At 47.9% G+C, this 21,080-nt stretch overlaps 2 protein-coding genes across 2 annotated transcripts; one reads left to right on the forward strand and one right to left on the reverse strand.

Moving 5' to 3' along the window:
* The first annotated feature begins 11,221 nt into the window (after positions 1-11,221).
* Positions 11,222-12,373, forward strand: LOC133896314 (dof zinc finger protein MNB1A-like). Its single transcript, XM_062336893.1, has one exon. It carries the CDS (start codon positions 11,329-11,331, stop codon positions 12,010-12,012), a length of 684 nt encoding a protein of 227 aa, XP_062192877.1. The 5' UTR covers positions 11,222-11,328; the 3' UTR covers positions 12,013-12,373.
* A 2,693-nt stretch (positions 12,374-15,066) lies between these two features.
* Positions 15,067-19,643, reverse strand: LOC133896313 (uncharacterized). The gene is made up of 2 exons (XM_062336892.1): positions 17,527-19,643; positions 15,067-15,396 (listed from the first exon to the last, which is right to left on the reverse strand). Exon 1 carries the CDS (start codon positions 19,501-19,503, stop codon positions 17,695-17,697), a length of 1,809 nt encoding a protein of 602 aa, XP_062192876.1. The 5' UTR covers positions 19,504-19,643; the 3' UTR covers positions 15,067-15,396; positions 17,527-17,694.
* Between the last annotated feature and the right edge of the window lie 1,437 nt (positions 19,644-21,080).

Consider the following 21,080-nt stretch of genomic DNA (forward strand, 5'->3'; position numbering starts at 1 on the left):
CCGCGCGCCATCGAGTGCGCGCCCACTCTACCCGGCGTTGCGTCTTGTGACAAATACCACTCCCCCGTGCTCCGATCGCGACGGGAGTGGCCGTGGAGTTTGACGAGGCACCCTCCTGACGTGATCTGATCCGTGACAGGACGAGTTCGCTGGCGACGAGACGGCCTGATGGACCGAGCAAGGCCCCATCCGTCCTCGTGGCCGTTTCGTACGCCAATGGAAACAGTTCAGGGTGTGGCGCTCGTGTGCGTGCATCATCGGCAGATTCAGAACCCGCTCAACTGAGCTGCGCCCGTGTCCTGTGTCTCTTGGAGAACGTCGCCCCGTCCCCAGGGCCTGCGAGAAAGCAATGGCGAAGCACGGCACGATCGAATAATGAAGGCGATCGTGCGCCTCTAGTGATAAGTGATGGCGCGTCACGTTGTCGCGCCATGTAAGAGCAAGACAAACCTGCCTATCTAGCATTGCGCGAACCAGCCGAGAGTTTTGCTTTTCAATCTATCGGGCCTCGTGATGATAACGAGTTTGGAACATTAGAAACCATAAAATCCATTGCACAGTGTCGCACGGGGTATATCCTCAGCAGCACCCGGATTAGTTTACGTACACACATGTGCACATTCAGTAGTGTTTGCGCGTTCTCACGCACTAGAGATCTCGTATCTCTTAATTTTTTATATAGAGTGTGTATAGATATGTATATATGTGTATAGTGTAAATGTGAAGTGCATATATAGTGTGTACACTTGTACTCTTAAAAAAGATTAGTTTAGATAAAAAAAGTTAGAACAAGCATTTTCAGAACTGCGATAGGAATTGCTCGGACTCGTGAAAGATCGGTGAGAACACGTTCAGCACCGAGCACAAAGACAGCGCGGCAGATGAGCGAGACCGGTGCCGATCGATGGAGCAGTCGACACGACCACACAGGGCGGAATCCAGTGCGATCCAATCAACTGGACCGTCGTTTTCGCGAGATCCCTCGTGCTCTCGTCCATATATTGTGCTGTTGTGCATCGGCGCGCACAAGCGGCCATCGATCCGTGGCCAACGTGCCATCCGCGTGGCGCCATGGACGCGACCCGACGCGACGCCGATCGAATTCTTCCTGGACGCGACGCGGCACGACGGCTCGGGCCGATCGCGCGCTGCCGCCGCGGCAAAGGTCCGCGCGCGTCGGCGGTGCGATTCTACGATTCGTTGCGTGATACGCCGGCTCGCGACGAGGGGTCCATGTCCGTCCCACTCGGGTCGGGTGGCGGTGGGGAGGAGCGCCCGGCCCCACCCACGCGGCGACGGAGACCACCGTCCATGCCACGCCATGTGCGCGCGCCCCTGGGACTCGCCAGGCGCGGCGCGGGCGCTGTTCGGCTGGGAACTTGGTCGGGGTTCGTCGCATGTTTCGAGTGGGGTTACTTGCGGTCAGTTAGAGTGTCATGGGTTACCAGCACTAGTCTTACATGCAGATTAAGTATAATCATATTTATTAAAAAAGATATTTTTTATTATATATATATTGAACTGAGTTTCTGTTTATTTGATCAAATCTAAAACCGTACAACAAATACAACGGTTAAGACTATAATTTATTGCTAATATAAATATAGTTTTATAATATTAATAAATAAATCCATATCTATGAGTAGAAATGTATCTATAGTCTCCAATCATACCATTATTCATGCTATGCACGAGTCTACTATGCAAGCCGTAACGTACGAACAATCGATAGAAAAGTTGCCAGCTACCGACGAGGCCTTTGCCCTGACCAGCCAGGTCATATCAGCACCCAACGAACGACGTGACCAGTCCGGCGGGCGGCTGTGCTGGGACTGCTAGACTAGACCGCTAGAGACTTCCAGGAGCAGGTTCACGGGCCCCATGGGGCAGGAGACAGGCAGGCGTAGGCGTCATCTCTCGTGGGACCCGCCGGAGTACTACTCTGTACTGGCTCCACCTATAGCCTAGCGCCTCGCGTAGCTTCGCTGCCCGGCCCATGCGCTGCGCCCTCGTGGCCCGCTCCCGACCTCTCGAAGCTAGCCGGTGGCCGACACGGCGCATAGTTCCGTGCCCGAGACGACACGCCCCGGTACGGTACCCGCCCCACGACCCCTTTACAGCTCGCTCACGGTAACTCTCGCCACGGACATGCGGGCCCCAAAGGGTGGTGCGGTGGTGGTGGCTGCGGCAGATACCACACCGATACGCGGCAAAGCAGCGCCAGGCCCACGAGGCAGCCGGGCGGCCGCTGTCGTGCGGTCGCCGCGACCGCGCTACAGTCCACGCGCGCGTACGGCACCGCTGGCCGCGACAAGCGCCCCTCGCGGTACAGAAATCTCGACCCCGGTCACACGCATGTACGCGTCACTAGTCCGGTCGCATCTCCCTGACACGTCGGCCCCACGGACGCAGGTGACGCCACGACCGAACGATGCAAGCAGAACCGCCGAGCTCGCATCTGTTAAATCAACTAGGGAGATTGGCGTGCTAATCTTCACCCGTTTATACTACAGTGTAAATAGAGATATAGGAAAAAATATATACAAAAGAAATTAATAGCAGCATAGCATACATATTTTTTATATAAAATTATTATTTTGTAGAAAATATGTAGCATGATAAAGATTAATAGAAGTACTAATTTGAAAAATAAGATCGTAAGGATTTTCTAGATCGACAACTAAATTATATAAAGGGAGACATTAAATTTCTCTAGTCCCACATATATAAGTGAATAAATGAGTGAAATATTTTATTATTATTTTAAAATGGAATATATATATATATATATATATATATTATTTCTGGTTAAATATATGTGAACCATAGTATTGTGTTGTAGTGGCGAATGGGGGAGGGGCGGCAATTCCTGCATTGACGATGGAGACAGTGAGGAATATGAGGGGGCAATGGTGAGCAAACTCTGAAGAACACTGAAGAACACTCTGGGTAGAGTTTGTGGGAAGTCAAGAGTTGAAAGGTCTCAACGTTTCAACAGTAACTGATTTTACCGGTTCCTAGGAAAAGGTGAGCACAAAGATGACAGCAAGGCAGAGACCGGTTACATAAGGAAGTCGAACCTAGCTGCCATTCTTAGCATCAACATGCTAGTTACAGGAGCCAACCAATGATTTACTGAAATGATACAACACATCTGAGCTCGCACAGATGTCTCAGCCAATGCTATTGGCAGATAATTCAAGTAGAGCAATCATGGTCACATATCGGTGACTGTGGACAAACTAAACAATAGTTGTTGCTAAACTGATGATGACCCGTTTGTCATATTAAAATGAACAGGACCCATAGTACCCAAGCCTCCTCTTGCATGTTTAGGATATAAGATACAAGATACATTTGTGATGAAAGTCGTAACCGGCCCTAGCAGCTATTCATGTCCATGGGACTATGGGAGAGGATTGTCTTCTCAACGGTATATTTTTTTTCTTATATAAATCTAACATCAATCAATCCAATAAAATACTCTCTTGGTTTAAAAATAATATGATTATTTTTTCAGTCTTTAAAGTTGGATTTTAATTAAGATTTTCTCATAAAATATATTTTTTATAGCTACAAAACCTATATAACGTGAAATCATTTTAAATTATGAATCTAGTTGTATAATTTTTATACACTAGATATTTTTATAATTTAATTAAATGTTAGTTAAAGTACACAAAATTTAATTTTTCAAAAAATGAATACAACTACTATTTCTAAACGTAAAGAGTAATTGATCTATTCATTATGCCCAATTTCTATATTGCCCACACTTTCTATTATAGCACATTATCAACCACTTTAGTTCTACACTGCGCTAATCGGCTAATTGTCAGGGGTGATCCTTGACAACGAATCCAGAGTATACCAAGCAACAAACACATTGGTCTATGTTTCTTGCGAATTGGATGTATATCGAACAAATTTAAAAATACAAGGACTTATCTAGGTTCAAACCTCCCGTGGGATAATAAACCTACGTTCTGTGTAATTTCTTATAGATTAGATGAACTTATTACATGGTGTACTCTATCTCTCTTCTCGAACTCCCCTCCTCCCTTTATATAGCAGGGGAAAAAGGAATATATACAAATGAACCATGCAAAACCTCACGGTAGACCTACCCCTAACGAAGCAAACAACCTCTAACCCATCATGACTTCAGACAGGCATGCCCGCTCTGCTCTGGTCGTCCTGCACATCATGTCCCATCACCGAAGGCCGTCACGCTCACCGGCCAAGCCGAAAGGGATGGGTCACTACTCCACCACACCTACCCACGTCCTCGCTCGCCGAAAGGGAGTGTCTAAGGAAAGAAAACACTTGAGTGAATGTGTCACATCCCAAAATGCTAATCACATGATTAAGCATTGATAATCATCATGGCATTATGTGTATACATATTCGTTTGATAATTCAAGTTTAAACATGTTTTAAAAGTACTTGAAGATAGTTGAGCCCTTTTAGAAAACCTAAATACCTTGGGGACAAGAAAAGAAAGAAAATGCAAGGAAATTACTTCCCGCGGTTTGACTGTGATAACCCGCGATCTGACCATTGGGGCAACTATATAGGCTTGCCACGTGGATTTCTCACGATCTGACTGGGACTTCCCATGGTTTGACAGTCAGAGCACAGATGCTCGACTTAAGTGAATCGATCACTCTCTCTCATACTCACTACCTCACTCTCTTCCACACTCCACATTAGAGAGAGAAGGAGAGCTCCACCGCGACATCCACAATGATCGATGGTGGGAACCTCCCCAAGCTTCCAGAGGACTTCCTCAAGCTCCTCCCCTCTTCTCTCTCGCTAGAGGCACGCTCATCCGACCTTAAGCCCACACGTCACCCCGAAGTTCGATCTCCAAATCGGAGCTTCTCTAGAGTGGATTGATCCGCTAGGAAGCTGTCATACACTAAGGTGAGATATCTCCTACCATTTTCCCATTGTTTCTGAGCTTGATTTGACCTCGTGTTGTTTAGACCTAAGTTCAACCTAGCCTAGTTCCAATCCATAGGGTATTTTGAATTTAGCTTGGTGAAATCACTTTAGAAGCACTCCACTAGTCCCAGAGAGCATTTTGGTACACTTCGTAGTTGAAGGTTTCACCGGAGTCCTCGCCAACGACCCCGCAATGGTGTTGCCAATAAGGTCTGGCGGTCTGACCGTCGATAGGGCCAGTCTGACCGCCAATTAGGAACAAAAGGTCTGAAGTGAACTCCATACAGGAGTCAGACCGCCAGATAGGGTCGGTCTGACCATTGGTTGGAGGTCTGACCGTCGCCATGCCTTCGGTCTAACCACTAGAGGTCAAAACCTTCTACTTGCTGGTGGTCTGACCACCACTTTAACACCGGTTTGACCAGCAGACACTTAAAGCTATATGCACTTAGGTTGCCTTATCCGGGGTTTCAAACTTTGGAACCCTAATCATTTGATGATCTTTTGCAAATATTTTCGAATGGCGGAACTCTATTGTTATCCAAGCATGCATCATTTGTACATTTTTTTCATCGTTCATCTGTTTACACAATGCATTCTTGATTCGTTTAGAGAGCATTACACAGATGATCCAAACGAGTGAAGGCGATGCCAATCTTTCGGAGTGTTGTGAGTGTTGCGCTAGGAGTATCAGGCAACGCCTAGAGCAGCAAGACAAATATCTAAGTATACTCAACCTACTAGTTTGGATCTCGTATTTGTATAACTTGATAAATTACACTTTATGTATATTTGCATGAGTAGTGAGTCCATTTTTGGGTTTAGATGGGTAGAACATATGTTGATTGAGCTTATGCCCAGTACGGCCCCTATTTCGAAGTGGTCTTATAAGATGCTTCCAAATGAATTAGCAGAGTTGAAGAAGCAGCTTCGGGAGTTGCTTTCAAAGGGTTTCATCCGTCCGAACTCCTCACCTTGGAGATATCCGGCACTCTTTGTGAAGAAAAAGAACCAAACTCTTTAGATGTATGTTGATTACCGTCCGTTGAATGAGGTCACTGTCAAGAACAAGTATCCAATTCCTCGGATTGATATTCTATTTGATCAATTGACTGGTGCCTGAGTTTTCTCTAAAATTGATTTGAGCTATCACCAAATCAAGGTCCGACCGGAGAATATTCCAAAGACAGTTTTTTCTACCTGTTACGGGCTTTATGAGTTCACAGTCGGCTTTATGAGTTCACCATCATTTCCTTCGGGTTGACTAATGCACCGGTATTCTTCATGTACTTGATGAACATAGTCTTTATGGTGGAACTCGACAAATTTCTCATGGTTTTTATCGACGACATTCTTATATACACCCATACTGAAGCGGAACATTCTGAGCATCTTCATGTTGTTTTTTACCGACTTTGAGATCACCAATTCTATGCCAAGTTCAGCAAATGTGAGTTCTGGCTCAAATAAGTCACATTTCTGGGGCATGTTCTATCCAAGAACGGTTTTACCATTGACCCGAGCTAGGTGCAAGAAGTTCTTAATTGGGTTCAACCGAAGAATGTTATCGACATCCAGAGTTTTCTCGAATTTGTGGGTTATTACCGCCGGTTCATCTAGAACTTCTTCATGATTGCCAAGTCAATGATTGAGCTATTGAAGCAAAGAGGTGTATTCGAGTGGTCTAGTAAGTGTGAGTCAACCTTCCAAACTTTGAAGAAAATGCTCACGACCGCTCCCGTTCTTGCTCAACTCGAAGTGGACGAGGGCTTTGAAGTTTATTGCAATGTTTCCCACATTGGCCTTGGATGTGTCTTTATGCATGAAGGTCGGGTTGTTGCTTATGCCTCATGTCAATTGAAGCACCATGAAGAGAACTACTCTACTCATGACTTAGAGCTTGCGATAGTTGTGCAAGCTTTAAAGATTTGGCACCACTATCTATTAGGAAATTTGTGGCGTATCTATACGGAGCATAAAAGTCTCGTTCAAGCACCGTCCATTGGTGTCATTAGCTTTAACACTTTCTGTACAACCACATATTCTGATACTAGATGAATGAGATGAGTATTATACACCAAGCTGACGCTTGCCTTACAGTCCTATGACGCATAAGAAAAATAAAGGAGAAGCAAGGCGGGGAGTCGGAGGTGTCCGAGACACGTTCGCGATAACCACGTTGCCATAGGGGCGTGTGCAAGTAGGTAATTTTGGGTATGAGAAAGCTTGTCTCAGGGGGTAAGAGGATGGATCTGGGTCGTGTAGGTAAAGTTGTACCCCATGCAGGGTGTAAAAATAATTTTAATTGCTGCGCTCTTAGTCATGAGCATACTTCTATCCATCCGTATCGGTCGTACCGTATCGGTCGTAGAGTTGCGAATGTGGGATATTGTGGTATGGCATGTTGGGTTATAATTGAGCTGGTTCTATTTACATATATGCTTATTATGGTTTCAGTTACATATGTTCTTGTAATAATTATGGGATAGAATGATACTTGTGGTAAAATATATAAGCTCACATGTGTCAAGTTACATTTCGCTTATGAAATTTACTTAAACACGTGGCCAATTCCGTACTAATACCTCAATGCATTGTCCTTAAAGTCGGGTTATTATATGTAACTTTTATAGATTAAGTCTTGTGAGTACTTTCGTACTCACATTGCTCTTTCAGGTTTTACCGGTGAAGAGGATCTTGTGTTTAGCTACTTCACGCCCGTTGATGTAGGTGACATGAATGAGTAGTGCAAACTACTCGTGTGATATGCTTTTGGGTAAAGTCTAAGGGCATATGACTTCACCTAGTTTTTGGTGTTGATAGGTGTTACTTTTTTGTTGCATAGTTTCTCTAATCTTTTGTTGTAAATTGTTACAAATGGTCGAATGCTTAAAATCTTATAATATAATTTAATTACTTGCTCTTTCTTAAGCTTTGTTGTGATGCTATATGTTGGAAAGGCACGTATACCGATCTTGAGCACAAAAAAAGTTCTGGAACTACCGGGATGGTATTTGGTTAATTATCATGGTCATAATTAAGCAAATAATTATACTGATAATTAATTAGAATACTATTTGAATAGTTCCTCACAAGATGATATTAACTATGTCATGACAGGTTAAGTGAATACCTACCCAATGATCAAAAAGGGCTAGTCGCGGGGTTTCCTTCTGCCGCCAGGAGGTTGGTCGCACGAGGCTCGCCTTGGTCGTGTGATGAGTCTTGTGGTCTTAAAAATATCTATTGTTGACCGAGATTTGATGGTGTGGGGGCACATCCCTTATCAATTACATCGACACCAATATAATCAAATAGTAGTAAGCACTTCGTCCAGCCTCCAGGCTCCGATGCATCATTGGTAAGCACCATGATGGAATTATCCACTTCAACAGAGACTCGAAACGCCTAGGGAGGCTCGTCATCACGAGAATCCATCATTACAATCGTCGACTTGTCGCCCAGTCAAAGCACTTCGTTGAATGGTCATACCCTCATGTCACTCTGCATGGACGGATCAGAGAACCTCCTACCAATCATCTGCTTCGATATGCATCGTAGCGGAGCAACAAGGTGATGACTAAAGGACTATTTGGCAGAGCTCCAGCTCTGATAATTTTTGAAGTCGGTCATCTCTAGCTTAGAAATTCTTAAAGTTGGAGCTGTGAGTAGATTGAAAATCTTTAGTTTAGCCTTCTTACTCTTATTTTGGATTAAAAACATACATTTAAAACACTTTATTTATCTTACAAACTTCAGATCTTGCATGTATCTCGGAGCTGGAGCTCTGCCAAGTAGGATCCAAATCTAGGCATCGTCCTCATGGAGACGATGGCCGCACGTTGGCAGTGCATGGTACGGCAGCCCAAGCGGCGTTGCTGTGTGGCTCTCAGTCGGCGGCAGACCCCCTACAGTTGTACCCCGAGCCAGCCACACAGCCTTCAGCTGAGCGATGGCTCCATCGCCCAATGGTGATGACTCATGAATGCGCACGACGCCCTCACCTCTCTTGATGATGCCCCTCCGAGGCGCACAACTTTATGCCAATAACGCCCGGGCGCACCTGTCGGTGTATCAGGAACCGGGGGTCCCCGAATCCCGAGGCCAGGCCAGCCATCCGCCACATGGCGCCATCCCGCGGAGTCTCTCCCGCAAGGTGAGAAAGATCGAGTCCCGGGAGAGGGCGCTCGGGGCCGCAGTCGGTGGCCCCCGAGTACCCCAGTTCCCCGATGATCCACGAAATCTAAGTACCGGGAAGAAAGTGCTCAGGAAGGTGTACGGTGGCCCCTGAGCACCCTAGTCCCCCGACAACCAAGAGAGCTAAGTACCGGAAGAAACATGCCTGGGACCGCCGGCGGTGGCCCCTGGGCACCCAAGTATCCCGAGGACCCACCAAAGGAAGTTCCGGGAGAGAGTGCTTGGGGCTGCGTGCAGCAGCCCCCGAGCACTCGGTTCCCCGAGGATCTGTACAAGTGTGCCCGGGAGAGAGTGCTCGGGGAGGTGAACAGTACCCCCGAGCACTCGGTTCCTCGAGGACAAGAAAGGGCATTCTAGGGAGAGAGTGCTCGGGGAGATGAACAGTACCCCCGAGCACTCGGTACCCCGACGACCCAGAAAGCCCCTTGGTGGAGGCCCCCGAGGGGCCTACCGATGAGGTGTCAGCTGGTTAAAGGCCCGAGGCCGTATTTAAAGAGCGTGCGTGGCCTGTCACCTCCAACTGCTCCCGCCGCGCTCAACGTCAGTTCCTGCCACGTTCTGGCAGAGAGGCGTGGGGTTATTAATTGCACGGGTCCCGTCCCGTGCCATCCGGCCCGTCTCAGGATAACGTCGTAAGAACCGAGGCGTTCCGTCTGCCGCGCTGCTGTGGCAGGGGAACAAGACAGGGCGGGCACGCCGAGCCGCTCTGCGGCTGCCCGGTGGGCCCTCTCCACGGCACCCGTTGCCAGGCCATTTATGGTGACGGATGACCGGGCGTGTACCGTATTTTCCACCCCCGGTCACTTCACCCAGAGGAAATGATGACGCCCTTTCCATTTATGGTGTCTCAAAACTCGTGCCCCTCCCTCCCGTTCGAGGCACGTTGCTACCGGCGGGTATTTAAAGCAGCCGGCGGCACAGAAGAAAGCAGCAGAATGCATCCTGAAAAGGTATGGAAAAAAGAGAGGACACACAAGCATAGACAAGAACGCAGCACAAGAGAAACACGGCCGAGAAGTGAGCAGCACGAGACAGGCCGAAGAACAAAGATCCCCAGGCTCTAGGATAGACCAACATTCTTGTAACCAGCAACATCCTTGAGGGGCTTCCTCAGGGCATTTATAGTATCCATACATGATTAGGGTGTTACGCCCCCGTGCGGCTCGAACCTGTCTAAATTTTGGTGCATTTACTTCTTTTCGCACTAGGTCATTCCACCACCACCGGCAGTTGCATTCACTCCTATTTATTTCTCTGATGAACATACTCAGGATCATCCCCCCGGCCGAATCTCTAAAAAGGGGTCTCTCGGGATCCCTGCGACTGGAGTTAATCCTCTGACAGCACCCCTTCCGGTGGCATTCCACCTTGGTAGCAATGGCATTCCACCATGGCATCGGCTAGCCGCACGACACACAATCCTGCATGGGCACTAGGCGAAAGCCACCACAAACTGTTCTCCAAATGGCGGCGCAAAAGATCAGTGACGCCTCAACCCTAATCGATTGGGCCTCAAGCCTAACAAGCACATATATAAGCCGCAACTGTCTTATAAATAAACCCCTCGAGTTTACAAAAATAACATAACGTTTGACAGCCCTGCTATTTTGCCCAAAGCTCCTCGGATTTTCCAAAAATTACACGCTATCTAAATATAACTCCGGTTATATTGTATTTTTCACTTAAGCCCCTTAGGTATTTAATAATTTCATAAACAATATGTATTGTTGCATTTTAAATGTATTATCTCAGTAATAATCTATTATTCAATATATTGCAGTTTATTATATATTTTTATTTATTCTTTATTATCATTTTTATTGCAAATTATTTATTGGAATAACCAGTTTCTATTGATTCTGCCCGTTCTCTCTACTGTCCACACTTTCTATTACAACAGCATTAATCACCACGGCGCCGCCCTCACGGCACGCGGTATGGCCTCCCTGGCTAGTGGGCCCCGATGCGAGCCCCACATGGTGTGCCGGGTTGTCTACTGGCATGGCGTGAGCACGTAACTATCACCATAACCGCTACGGCGCTACCGCGGCCATAAGAGAAGAGAAGCGACCCCCAGCGGCCAGCGCCAACCGCCCTCGCCTTCTTCTGTTCGGCTCCCTCCCTCTCTCTCCCTCTCTCTCTCTCCAACAAGCACGCACGCACGTAACCACGGCGCCGCCGCGCATGCAGGAAGCGGCCGAGCCCGGCCGCTGGCCGGCGCAGCAGTTCGTCGGCGTCGACCTCCGCCGGCCCAAGGGGTACGCCGCACCTTCCGCCGCTGCGGCGAGCCAGCCAGCGGCGGGGGAGGGATACCCATGCCCGCGGTGCGAGTCGCGGGACACCAAGTTCTGCTACTACAACAACTACAACACGTCCCAGCCGCGCCACTTCTGCAAGGGCTGCCGCCGCTACTGGACCAAGGGCGGCACACTCCGCAGCGTCCCCGTCGGGGGCGGCAAGCGCAAGAAGCCGTCTTCGTCGTCGTCCCCCTCTTCATCCCCGGCCGCCAAGCCCAAGAAGTCCTACAAGAAGAAGCGCCGCGTTGCGCGCCCCGAGCCCTCCACCCCCATCGCCGCTGATTCCGCCAAGACGACGACCGAAACAACGACGACGACCGACGCCGCTAGCGAGGTTACAACCGAGCTCGTGGTCCCCGCGGCGGAGGAGGACTCCCTCGCCTACCTTCTTCAGCCGGACGACGCCGCCGCCGTGGCGCTCGGGCTCGGGCTGTCCGAGTTCCCCGTCGGGAAGCTGGGGCTGGTGGATCCCGACTCCTTCGAGTGGCCGGCGGCGTTCGACCTGGGCGCGTGCTGGGGCAGCGCCGGGTTCGCCGACCCGGACCCCGCCCTGTTCCTCAACCTCCCGTGACAGACGACCGCCGGGCTGCACCGGGCAGGCTGCTCAGGTGTGGTGTGGGTTTTGCAACCTGATCAATGTCTTCTCCGGTTAATCACTAGTACATGATGACATGCTTTGGGGGTATATGATCGTGACGACGACGACGGCCTTCTAAAAAAAAAAAGCTTTCCAGGTCAACTAGTGGCCGTGTTTTACTCTGACGGCTAACTCAACGGATTTAGGGGTTTCATCTGTCTATAAACTAAAGTTTGGGTTTCTTACATTACATGGTTCTCTTCAGTGTCTGCCCATTTTTCATTGAGAAAGTAGGTTGTTCATGGAATATATCGAAAGCCTCTGCACGGAGAAGAATGTATTGGTGTTTTCTTCCTGTTGGTTCTTGCTTTGCATGCCCTGCCTTTTGTTCTCTGTTCGGCATCTCATGGTGACATCAAGATGTTCATCTGCAAGTCAGGGGTTGAACAACGTTTAGCGCCGAGAGGGCCGGGAGAGATTCGCGACGGCAGTCGGCATGGCATGTCTGCAGCCTGTGATGAGATGAGATGATTCGTGTCGGTCGCTGCTGTCCAAGCAATGACCAGATGAATCGTCGTTTCAGGTTTCAGCCCTCCAGTCCAGGCATCGATTCTCATTGCCTCCATCTGATGGTTCGGCGGTTCCAGCCGCGCAAGCCTCGCAGATGATTCGCCGGTTTCGGCCGCGCAAGTCGTGATTCGGTGCGAGCCGTTCCGACGGACGCACCGCGGCGGGGCATCCGATACCCGGCACCCGGATCGTTGTCACGCGCGCGCATCTTTCGACATCATTCGCCACCGCCGGACGCGTGATCGAGCGTCGGCCACTGCGCCAGTGCGCGGGCGGTCCCGGGAATAATTGCGTGTAGAGCAGGAGGCGCAGCAGCAGCAGCAGCGCCTGGTTGGCGCCGACGCGGGGACGTACAATCAGTGGCGCCGGCAGCGTGGTAGGGGGATAGGCAGCGGCGCGCGAACGTGCGCGCACGCTGGTCTGGGTGCGTCCGTTTCGGTTGGACGTCGCGGTCGGCGGCATAAGGACGTGTGCAACTAGGTGACGCTAGTGGTTTAGAAAAGAAGTCATCTAGATAAAAGCATTAGTATTTTATCTATATGGAAAAAAGAAAAAGATATATTTATTAATTAACAGACAGTCTAAAATATTAAATAATTATTTTTATAGATAATATTTTCTCTATGATATAGATATTGTTATTTATTGTCTTAACTTTTTCATGTATCATTTAGTAATTATATATCGTCTAGATTACTTACAACTAACTCATATAATAACTTATTTATTATATATATATATATATATAATCGTATTACAGATATATGTGCCACTGCATACGCCCTAAATGTTGGGTGCGGATCGGTCGATCAGTCGAGGCGCGCCCCGTGACCCCATTGACCGCGACGGGTGGTGGGGCGCGACCGCGTCGGGGTCAAATCTGAATGATCGCGCCAGATCGGATCGCCCGTTTTCTTCCCCGGTCCGGCAGTGCGCGCGGGGGGACGTGGCTGCTGCCGAGCGAGGCGCGGACCCGGCGCGGCGTGTGGCGGGCGCACTGGGGGCAGGCGCGTCCGCGTCTTGCGGAAAGCGCCGGGGCGCGGGTGGGGGCGGTGCGTGAATCGTGCCGGGTGTCGCGCGCGCGTGCTGTCGGCAGCGCAGCACAGCACAGCGCTGCTGCTCTTCGTTTTGACGGGCGGATTTGGTGGGTTGCGCGGGTGCGGAGGAACGTGACGTCGGGGAGTGGCAGTATTGTAAGCTCGGGCCGGCGGGGCGGTTCGGGGCACGATCGCGACGTGGGTCGGGGAGATGTGTCTAGATGTGGGGTTGTGGATTGGTACAGGTCAAAACTGGGGCGAGAGACCGTGGGCCGCTGGCTGAAAAGTGTTTACCGTGTCGCCGATCGGTTGAGCGCGTGGCCGCGCCGGCTATATTCTATTCGTGGCGATCGAAGAACCGAAGTGATGCGTGAACACTGCCGGAAATGGACTCGGCGCGACCGGCATAGTAACTAGGTCTACCGAACACGGCCTCTGATCCAAAACGGCCGATATGCATTGATTTTATAAATATTGCAAATTCAATTGATTTTATAAATATATTTTAATATAAAATAGTAGTTAAAAATATACTACATTGGAGACTATCTTATCCAAAACGATATGCATTCATGACTGGAGGGGTCCTTGCAGAAGAACTGCTTAGTTTTTTCGGAGGAAAACCTGCTTAGTTATGTGAGTCGTGACAAATTCGGTGGTTAACCCTTGTCAAGGTGTGTCCACAAGATAGCAGTTTGGCACGAATACCATGTGCACGTAGCCACGTGCAGCGTGCTTTGGTTCTTAGGGTGAAGGGGACGGGACCTGCAGCAGAGCGAGCAACGATGAAAAGGTGTCCTCTCTCGGGCGGAGGCTACGGCGCTACCCGTCGACGCGTTTGTGCCTCGCGGCGTTACGGCCCTGCAGGCCTGCATCGTTGAACGATCATGCGAACAAACTGGAAGCATTCCTCCTGATGTGCGCACAAGAAATGCCTAAAAATGCCCAGAGAACATCTGAATCGCCGGACAGTCTCACTGCTCCTGAAGCGCAATTCCGGAGCGTTTGCACAAGGTGCTTTGTGCAATTCAGTATTTCTGACAAGCATAGAAGCTCCTCTCAAGAGGACACATTGCTTTCGGAGTTGATCAAATTCTTGCCGCGACAAACCTGAGCATCACACTTAAAAACGATAGAATTGCCTCAGGGTAAAAGGCCACACAAATCAATGACGTCCATCTACACCCATAAAAGATCTCAGGAACTCGCAAGCTTAACTTTAAGATCAGGAGCTATTCAACACTCTCCAGGGTTTAGGGAGAAACAGATATTTCCTTTTCCTGAACTGCAGAGTTATCAAGATACAGAGTACAACAAAACAAACAAGACACAGATGATACCTACAATTCACATGCTCCACCTACTTAACAAACCTTCTACCGCGATACAAAAGAAAAGCATGAAGAATTGATTCAGGTTTGGAACAATCCCACAAGCCATATGATGAAATGAAATTAAATTGAAAGCCACACCAAACTATCTCCGCCGATGAACCACAGGAATGCGGAAATCGTTTGAGCACCACCAACAGAGAAAGATATTCAAAGCAACGGTCATAATACAAACTAGCGTATTATCCTACTACACAAACAGTACAATTTCTGACAGTCGTTTTCAGCTAGTGATGCAACTTATCTCTGCATGCATCCGCATTACACATCAATAGATTGTTATGTCATTTTAGAAATTTAACAACATATGAAATAGGAGAGACCAACTATCATCCAGGGAAGACGATCTTTGTGCAGCAGAACAGATTCCAACCGCATAACTGCGAATGAGAGAAGAGCCATGAGTGATATTCAAAGGAATACAAAACAATTCACGGATAAAAATAGAAGATGCAACGTAGCCGTAAGCAGTTTGGCAACAGCAGTCTTAATGCATAAGCAGCAGTACAACTCTATAGTGGAGAAAATATTTGAAATACTATAAAAGACACAGAAAACATAATGCAGCTTCACACGAGGGACAGATAGCAGTATGGTAAATACAAGATCCGATCATAGTAATAGCAAGTGCCCTCCGGAATCCATCAATAAAACTTACAAGGAAAACAGTTTTGCTCCCATAACCAGACTTCATTTTTATGCTTACCAGAACTTTAAAGCACAACACTCAAATGAAGAGGCATTACAGCAAATCAAAATTTGAAAACTACAACCTAAAGCATATAACCTAATGGAATATTTATTTTATACTGGCAAAAACTTCAAATGTTAGCAGCTCCGAGAGATCTGGAACTACAACTGCTCCACGGTCTCTTTTGCACACAGGTACTATAAAGATTGTATGATGCGAGATGCATCAGAATCAAGTAAATAAAGTAATCCATAAGCACAAATTTTGCAGACAATGTGTTTCTGGTGCAGCCAGCTAAACCTTTGACGCAACAAGAGCAATTCAGAACACAGGCAGAAAACTATATGATAATGAAATTTTCAACAGAATACCATTGAAGCAGATTGAACATAGCCTTAAATAATAGGAACACATAAACATCAGCATGCATTGGCACAACAACAATAAGCCATGAAAAAAGTACTCATGGAATGCAAACTGTGCTACAAAATAGACATCGATTATGTCAGAAATAAGATCATGAATATTTTAAATTTCAAATGGCAAAGGAATAAGTTAAGAGAAAAAAAGGCAAGGTATAAATATATTAACTTAAATAAATTAATAAAAATTCCAGGGGCAAGGAAAAAACCACACTGCATGCATATCAATAGTCTCTACATAAGTTAATTCTATCCAAGAGAACTAACGAAATTAACACAACACTTTTTTTCCCAATGCTGACTTAACTCATGCAAAAGTGTAAGCCAATTAATTATGATTTTTGGGCAGAGCCACCTTTCTACAGTAGTTACAGAAGCAACGCTTCAGCAAACTATTAGGTCAGAAATAAAATTAGGAAGCTGTTCTGAGACAACATAAGGTATCAGATATTCCAAGATGTGCAAGAGTGAAGGCCCACTAACTATGACTTTTCATGGAACCAGATCAGCTCTCCAAACTCGTTCAATATATATTGCTACACTCAATCATCATGGATAATTATTTGAAACATTCATTTGCATGTTAATGTGCATAGTCTAACAGGTGCTTAACTTGCTCATTTTTGTGTGTTCCTAATGCTGCATGAATAATATAATAGGTAAGCTAATGTGTTTAGTGTTAAAGGAGAATATCCCAACAAGAACAAGTTAAGAATCTCATTGTAAAAGCAAGCAACTATTGCCCGCAAGGATTTGAACCCAATGGTTGGTTTGTCGGAGCATCCACTGCTACTGAAATATTCCAAGTTACTGAAACCTTATGCAATATTTACAAAAGTGCAGCCAGTGCTACTTACAAGGGATTGCATTGTACAACAAAACAGCCTTCACAATTTTTTCTTTTCATATTTACATTCTGGCAGCCAAACTAATTACAAATAGGGCAGCTAATTGATAAAATAACCAAAAAAATTACATTCCTCGTCTTGAGTAATGACATTGCGTTACAATTTTTGGCTTAACCAACGCCACGTAACTACAAAAAGATCACAGAACTAATTTCCTGTACATAAAATGTTACATGAAGCACATTACTACAAAAAATGTGTTACATGACAATGCTAATATGCCAAAATTGTGAAAATACTACCTAACTATTACATTCCTTTGTTTTAGACAATGGTGTTATTGTACAATTCTTGGCTTAAACAATGCCATCTAGCTACAAAAAAGTATCAACTGAACCTAATGGTCTAGGTACAATGTTACATGAAGAATGTCGGTACAAAAAAAGTGTTACGTGACAATATCAATATGCCACAGCACTATCTTACAGTACAATAAAAAAGAGAGTTACAACTGAAAACAAACAAGGGATCAGATAAAGCTTAACTTACATCTCAAATTATTGCTACAATAGACCACCGGAGACATGCAGTTAGAACCCACCACAGCTACAAGCAGTAAGGAATTGCTAGTTCCTACTGAAACCATGCTGGCATGCAAAGAAGACGCTGCCCTGGATTGTTGTTGCCTCTACACAAGATGCAGCTTGCCAAGCTACACTACTCAGGTGTCATCCGCCTACGCTTAGAATGGCCGACCTCCCTCGACCTGCTGCGTATCCCAGATGACCTCCTCCTGTCCCAGTCTTCATTGCGCTCTGAATCGCGATCCCTGTGCCTGTGATAATCAGCATAGCGATCTCTGTCATCCCTGTGCCTCTCCTTCTCTCTATCCCTGTCCCTCTCTCTGTCTCGGTCTCTGTCTCTCTCCCTGTCACGATCTCTTTCCCTCTCTCTTTCATAGTCACGATTCCTCTCTCGGTCCATGTCCCGTTCATCTCGATGCCTCCTCTCTGGCCACTCCTGTACTGGGGGCACATCCTTCTCCCTCTCACGCCTCCTCTCTGGTGCACCAGACCACTCCCTCTCCAGTGGCCTCTCCTTCCCATGGCTTCCCCCTTCCCCATATTGCTGATCAGATGCGGCATCATCCCCATAACTTGATTGTTCCTCCCCACCCCAACCCCCCATGCTCGGATCAGGCCACATACCCACCCCACCAGCCCCCATCCCGCCCCGTCCGAAGAAAGCAGGGTTTACATGTGGCGCAACCGGCGGGAATGGTTGCATCAACCCAGGGAATGGCCCAGCGCCTGGTCCGCCAGGGAAGCCGCCAAACCCACCACCCATCCTTCCCATTGCGCCATAACCAGTGGGATCAAAGCCCTGACCCAGCATCCCACCCGGAGGCAGCATTGGTGGTGGTGGTGCAATCATGTTTCCATTCCCCATTATTCCCCGGCCACCTCCCGGACCCATTCTCCTCATATTACCAACAGGGCCTCTACCCCCCATCCCTCCACCACCTCTCCCCCAATTTCCACCACCTCCACCCGCACCACCACTGTGTCCACCACCTCCACCACGGCCACCACCGTAATTACCACCCACCTGAGGCGCTCCAGCACCACCGCCCCCTCTGCCACCCTTTGGCTGCATTGACGATGTCTGTGCAGCCATGGACTGCTGGTTCTTCACCTGCGCCTCGCCCATGCGGCGCACAGTGTTCGGCGAGGCGAATGCCACAACACAGGGACGGCCATTGAACGGGTGCCCGTTCATGCCCTCCTTGCAGGCAGCGGCAGCGCCAAGGTCGTAGAAGTCGACCTGGCAGTACCCCTTGGACTTGCCGCTGGCCTTCTCGTCGAAGAACCTCACCTCCTTCACGGGCCCAAACTTGCTGAGCTCCGCCTCCAGATCCGCATCGGTCGTCCACCAGTGAAGCTCGCCCACGAACAACGTCGTGCTGCCAGGGCCGTCGCCCCCGCCGTTTCCGACCACGACGAGGCCGCCGCCATAGTTCCCTCCCGGCCGATGGAACCCGTCGCCCTGTTGGATCTGGTGGTGCTGAGGCGGCGGAAGCGCAGGCGCGGCCGGCGGCGGCGGGAGATTCGGTTGGGCGGGAGGGAGACTCGGAGCCGGCGCGGTCACGGGAGGCACGTGGACCTTCTGCTGCAGCGGGGCCTGCGGCAGCGGCGGCGGGAGGGAATGGGGCGGTGGCTGCTGCTGCGGTGGCAGCGATTGCAGCTGGGGCGGCAGCGATTGCAGCTGGGGCGGGGGAGGGAGCTGTTGATGCGGCTGGTGGTGTTGCTGCGGAGGCGGGGCCTTCTGGGGCGGCAGCGGCGGAGGCGGGGCCTTCTGGGGTGGCAGCGGCGGCGGCGGGTGGGAGGAGCGGAGAAAGCCATCGCCGACGTTGACGTCGTTGTAGAGCTCATCGAAGTCGTCGTCCTCGCCGTAGTACTGGTCGACGTCCTGGACGGCGGAGATGGCCTCGCTCCGGTGGAACGCCGGGTCGCCGTCGGGGTCCATGACGGACGAGCTCTAGGGTTAGGGATTTCGGTGCTCGGGCGGGGTGGAGGCGGAGGAAGGAAATAAACCAATAATAAATTTGGAGCCGGAGACTTTCGGTCTCGGGAGGGACGGGTGCAGTCGGATCGCGGAGGACACGGGATAGAATCGGTGTAGATACGGATAATATCGGTTATAAATATTAATTATATGAATGGAATACATGACGAGTTAGATGTGAGGATAATATAAGATATAAATATTTTTTTAAGATATCGAGTAAAAGTAACAATCATATATATCAGTCATTCTAAAATTCAATTACATTAACGATTCAACGTGTAAATTAACAATATTAAAGTTATGTTGGAGTGAAGCTGGAGAAGTTACTAAGTGTCCAATATATTAGTTGAAGTTTTTTTAATTATTTGGACATATTAACCATTTTAAATGAAAAAGGTATCAACTTCAAAGTTGTAATCTCGTTAAGAGCTATGATTTTCATATAAGAATTGTCTCTAACCAACTTCTTATGAAAAAGTAATAAACTCTGAAAGACAGACTCCGGATAGTTTTCGGATATATCTAATTTTATTCATGAATACTCGATGGGTACCTATCTCCGTGTATCCTAATTCAATATCTAATACAGGTATCCGACTCTAATATCCGAAAAATTCCCAATATCCGATTTTTCACTCTGAAATGCTATTTGAATCCCTTCAGCCAATTGGTTAGTCGTAAAATATCCAACCCGTTTCAACCTCTGTCGAGAGGGTTTGCGCTCATCCGGCAAGCGAGGCATGAGCGCGCGTTGTGTGTGTGTGGGGGGGGGGGGGGAGGGTGTGCGATTGTTCGCCGCGGCACCCAGACAAGGTTGTTGGGCCGTCTGCCCTCCGTGAACAGTAGGCCTATTTGAAGGAGGGGTTGAGACTCAAATCCTTTAAATTAAGTCCAAATTTAAGCTCTCTAAAAAATTCCAAATTCAAACTAAATTTCTAAAAGAATCCTGTCTTTCAAGGCAAAGAGTTCAAAGAAGTGCCCTTAGGGCATGTTTATTTTAGTTTAGAATTCTAAAAAGCTGCTTTTAGATTATAGATTTTAAAAAGCTGGATTATAAAAAAATAAGAGTTGTTTGGTATCGTGGATTGTAGGGTAGGTTAGATGTTTGCTTTGGCTACATAATATCCGTAATAGCCCTAGTTTTGTTTGAATGCATATTTATTTAATCTTTTCTTTTATTATTTTTCATATTTGATCCTTACGCATCCTTCAATACCACCACCCAAAACACTACTGGTAATCGCTTCAGTCATGCTCTGCTGCTACTTTAGGCTCAATGTCCTTCAAAGTTTGATGTCGCTGCCAAGAGGTCGGCAAATGTGAAGCTCAACAATGGCTTCTCAAATATGGCAACCGACATTGAAGTAACAACCTTCACATCAGCACCCAGGCTGTTGAATCTGTCTGGAAAGCAAATGGCCCTAATACACCGGTTCCTCCTTGAACAACACCTACTTAACCACGAGTAATCCATCAAACCTCTTCCTCCGCTTTCGACAAGCAAATGCCATGCAAAGCAACCTAAGAACAGAGAA

The sequence above is a fragment of the Phragmites australis genome, chromosome 16 (genome assembly GCF_958298935.1).
Source record: "Phragmites australis chromosome 16, lpPhrAust1.1, whole genome shotgun sequence".
Taxonomy (NCBI): Eukaryota; Viridiplantae; Streptophyta; class Magnoliopsida; order Poales; family Poaceae; genus Phragmites; species Phragmites australis.

Excerpts from the sequence above, each read along its gene's own strand:
- LOC133896314 (XM_062336893.1), top strand. The coding sequence starts at position 11,329 with ATGCAGGAAGCGGCCGAGCCCGGCCGCTGGCCGGCGCAGCAGTTCGTC.
- LOC133896313 (XM_062336892.1), bottom strand. The coding sequence starts at position 19,503 with ATGGACCCCGACGGCGACCCGGCGTTCCACCGGAGCGAGGCCATCTCC.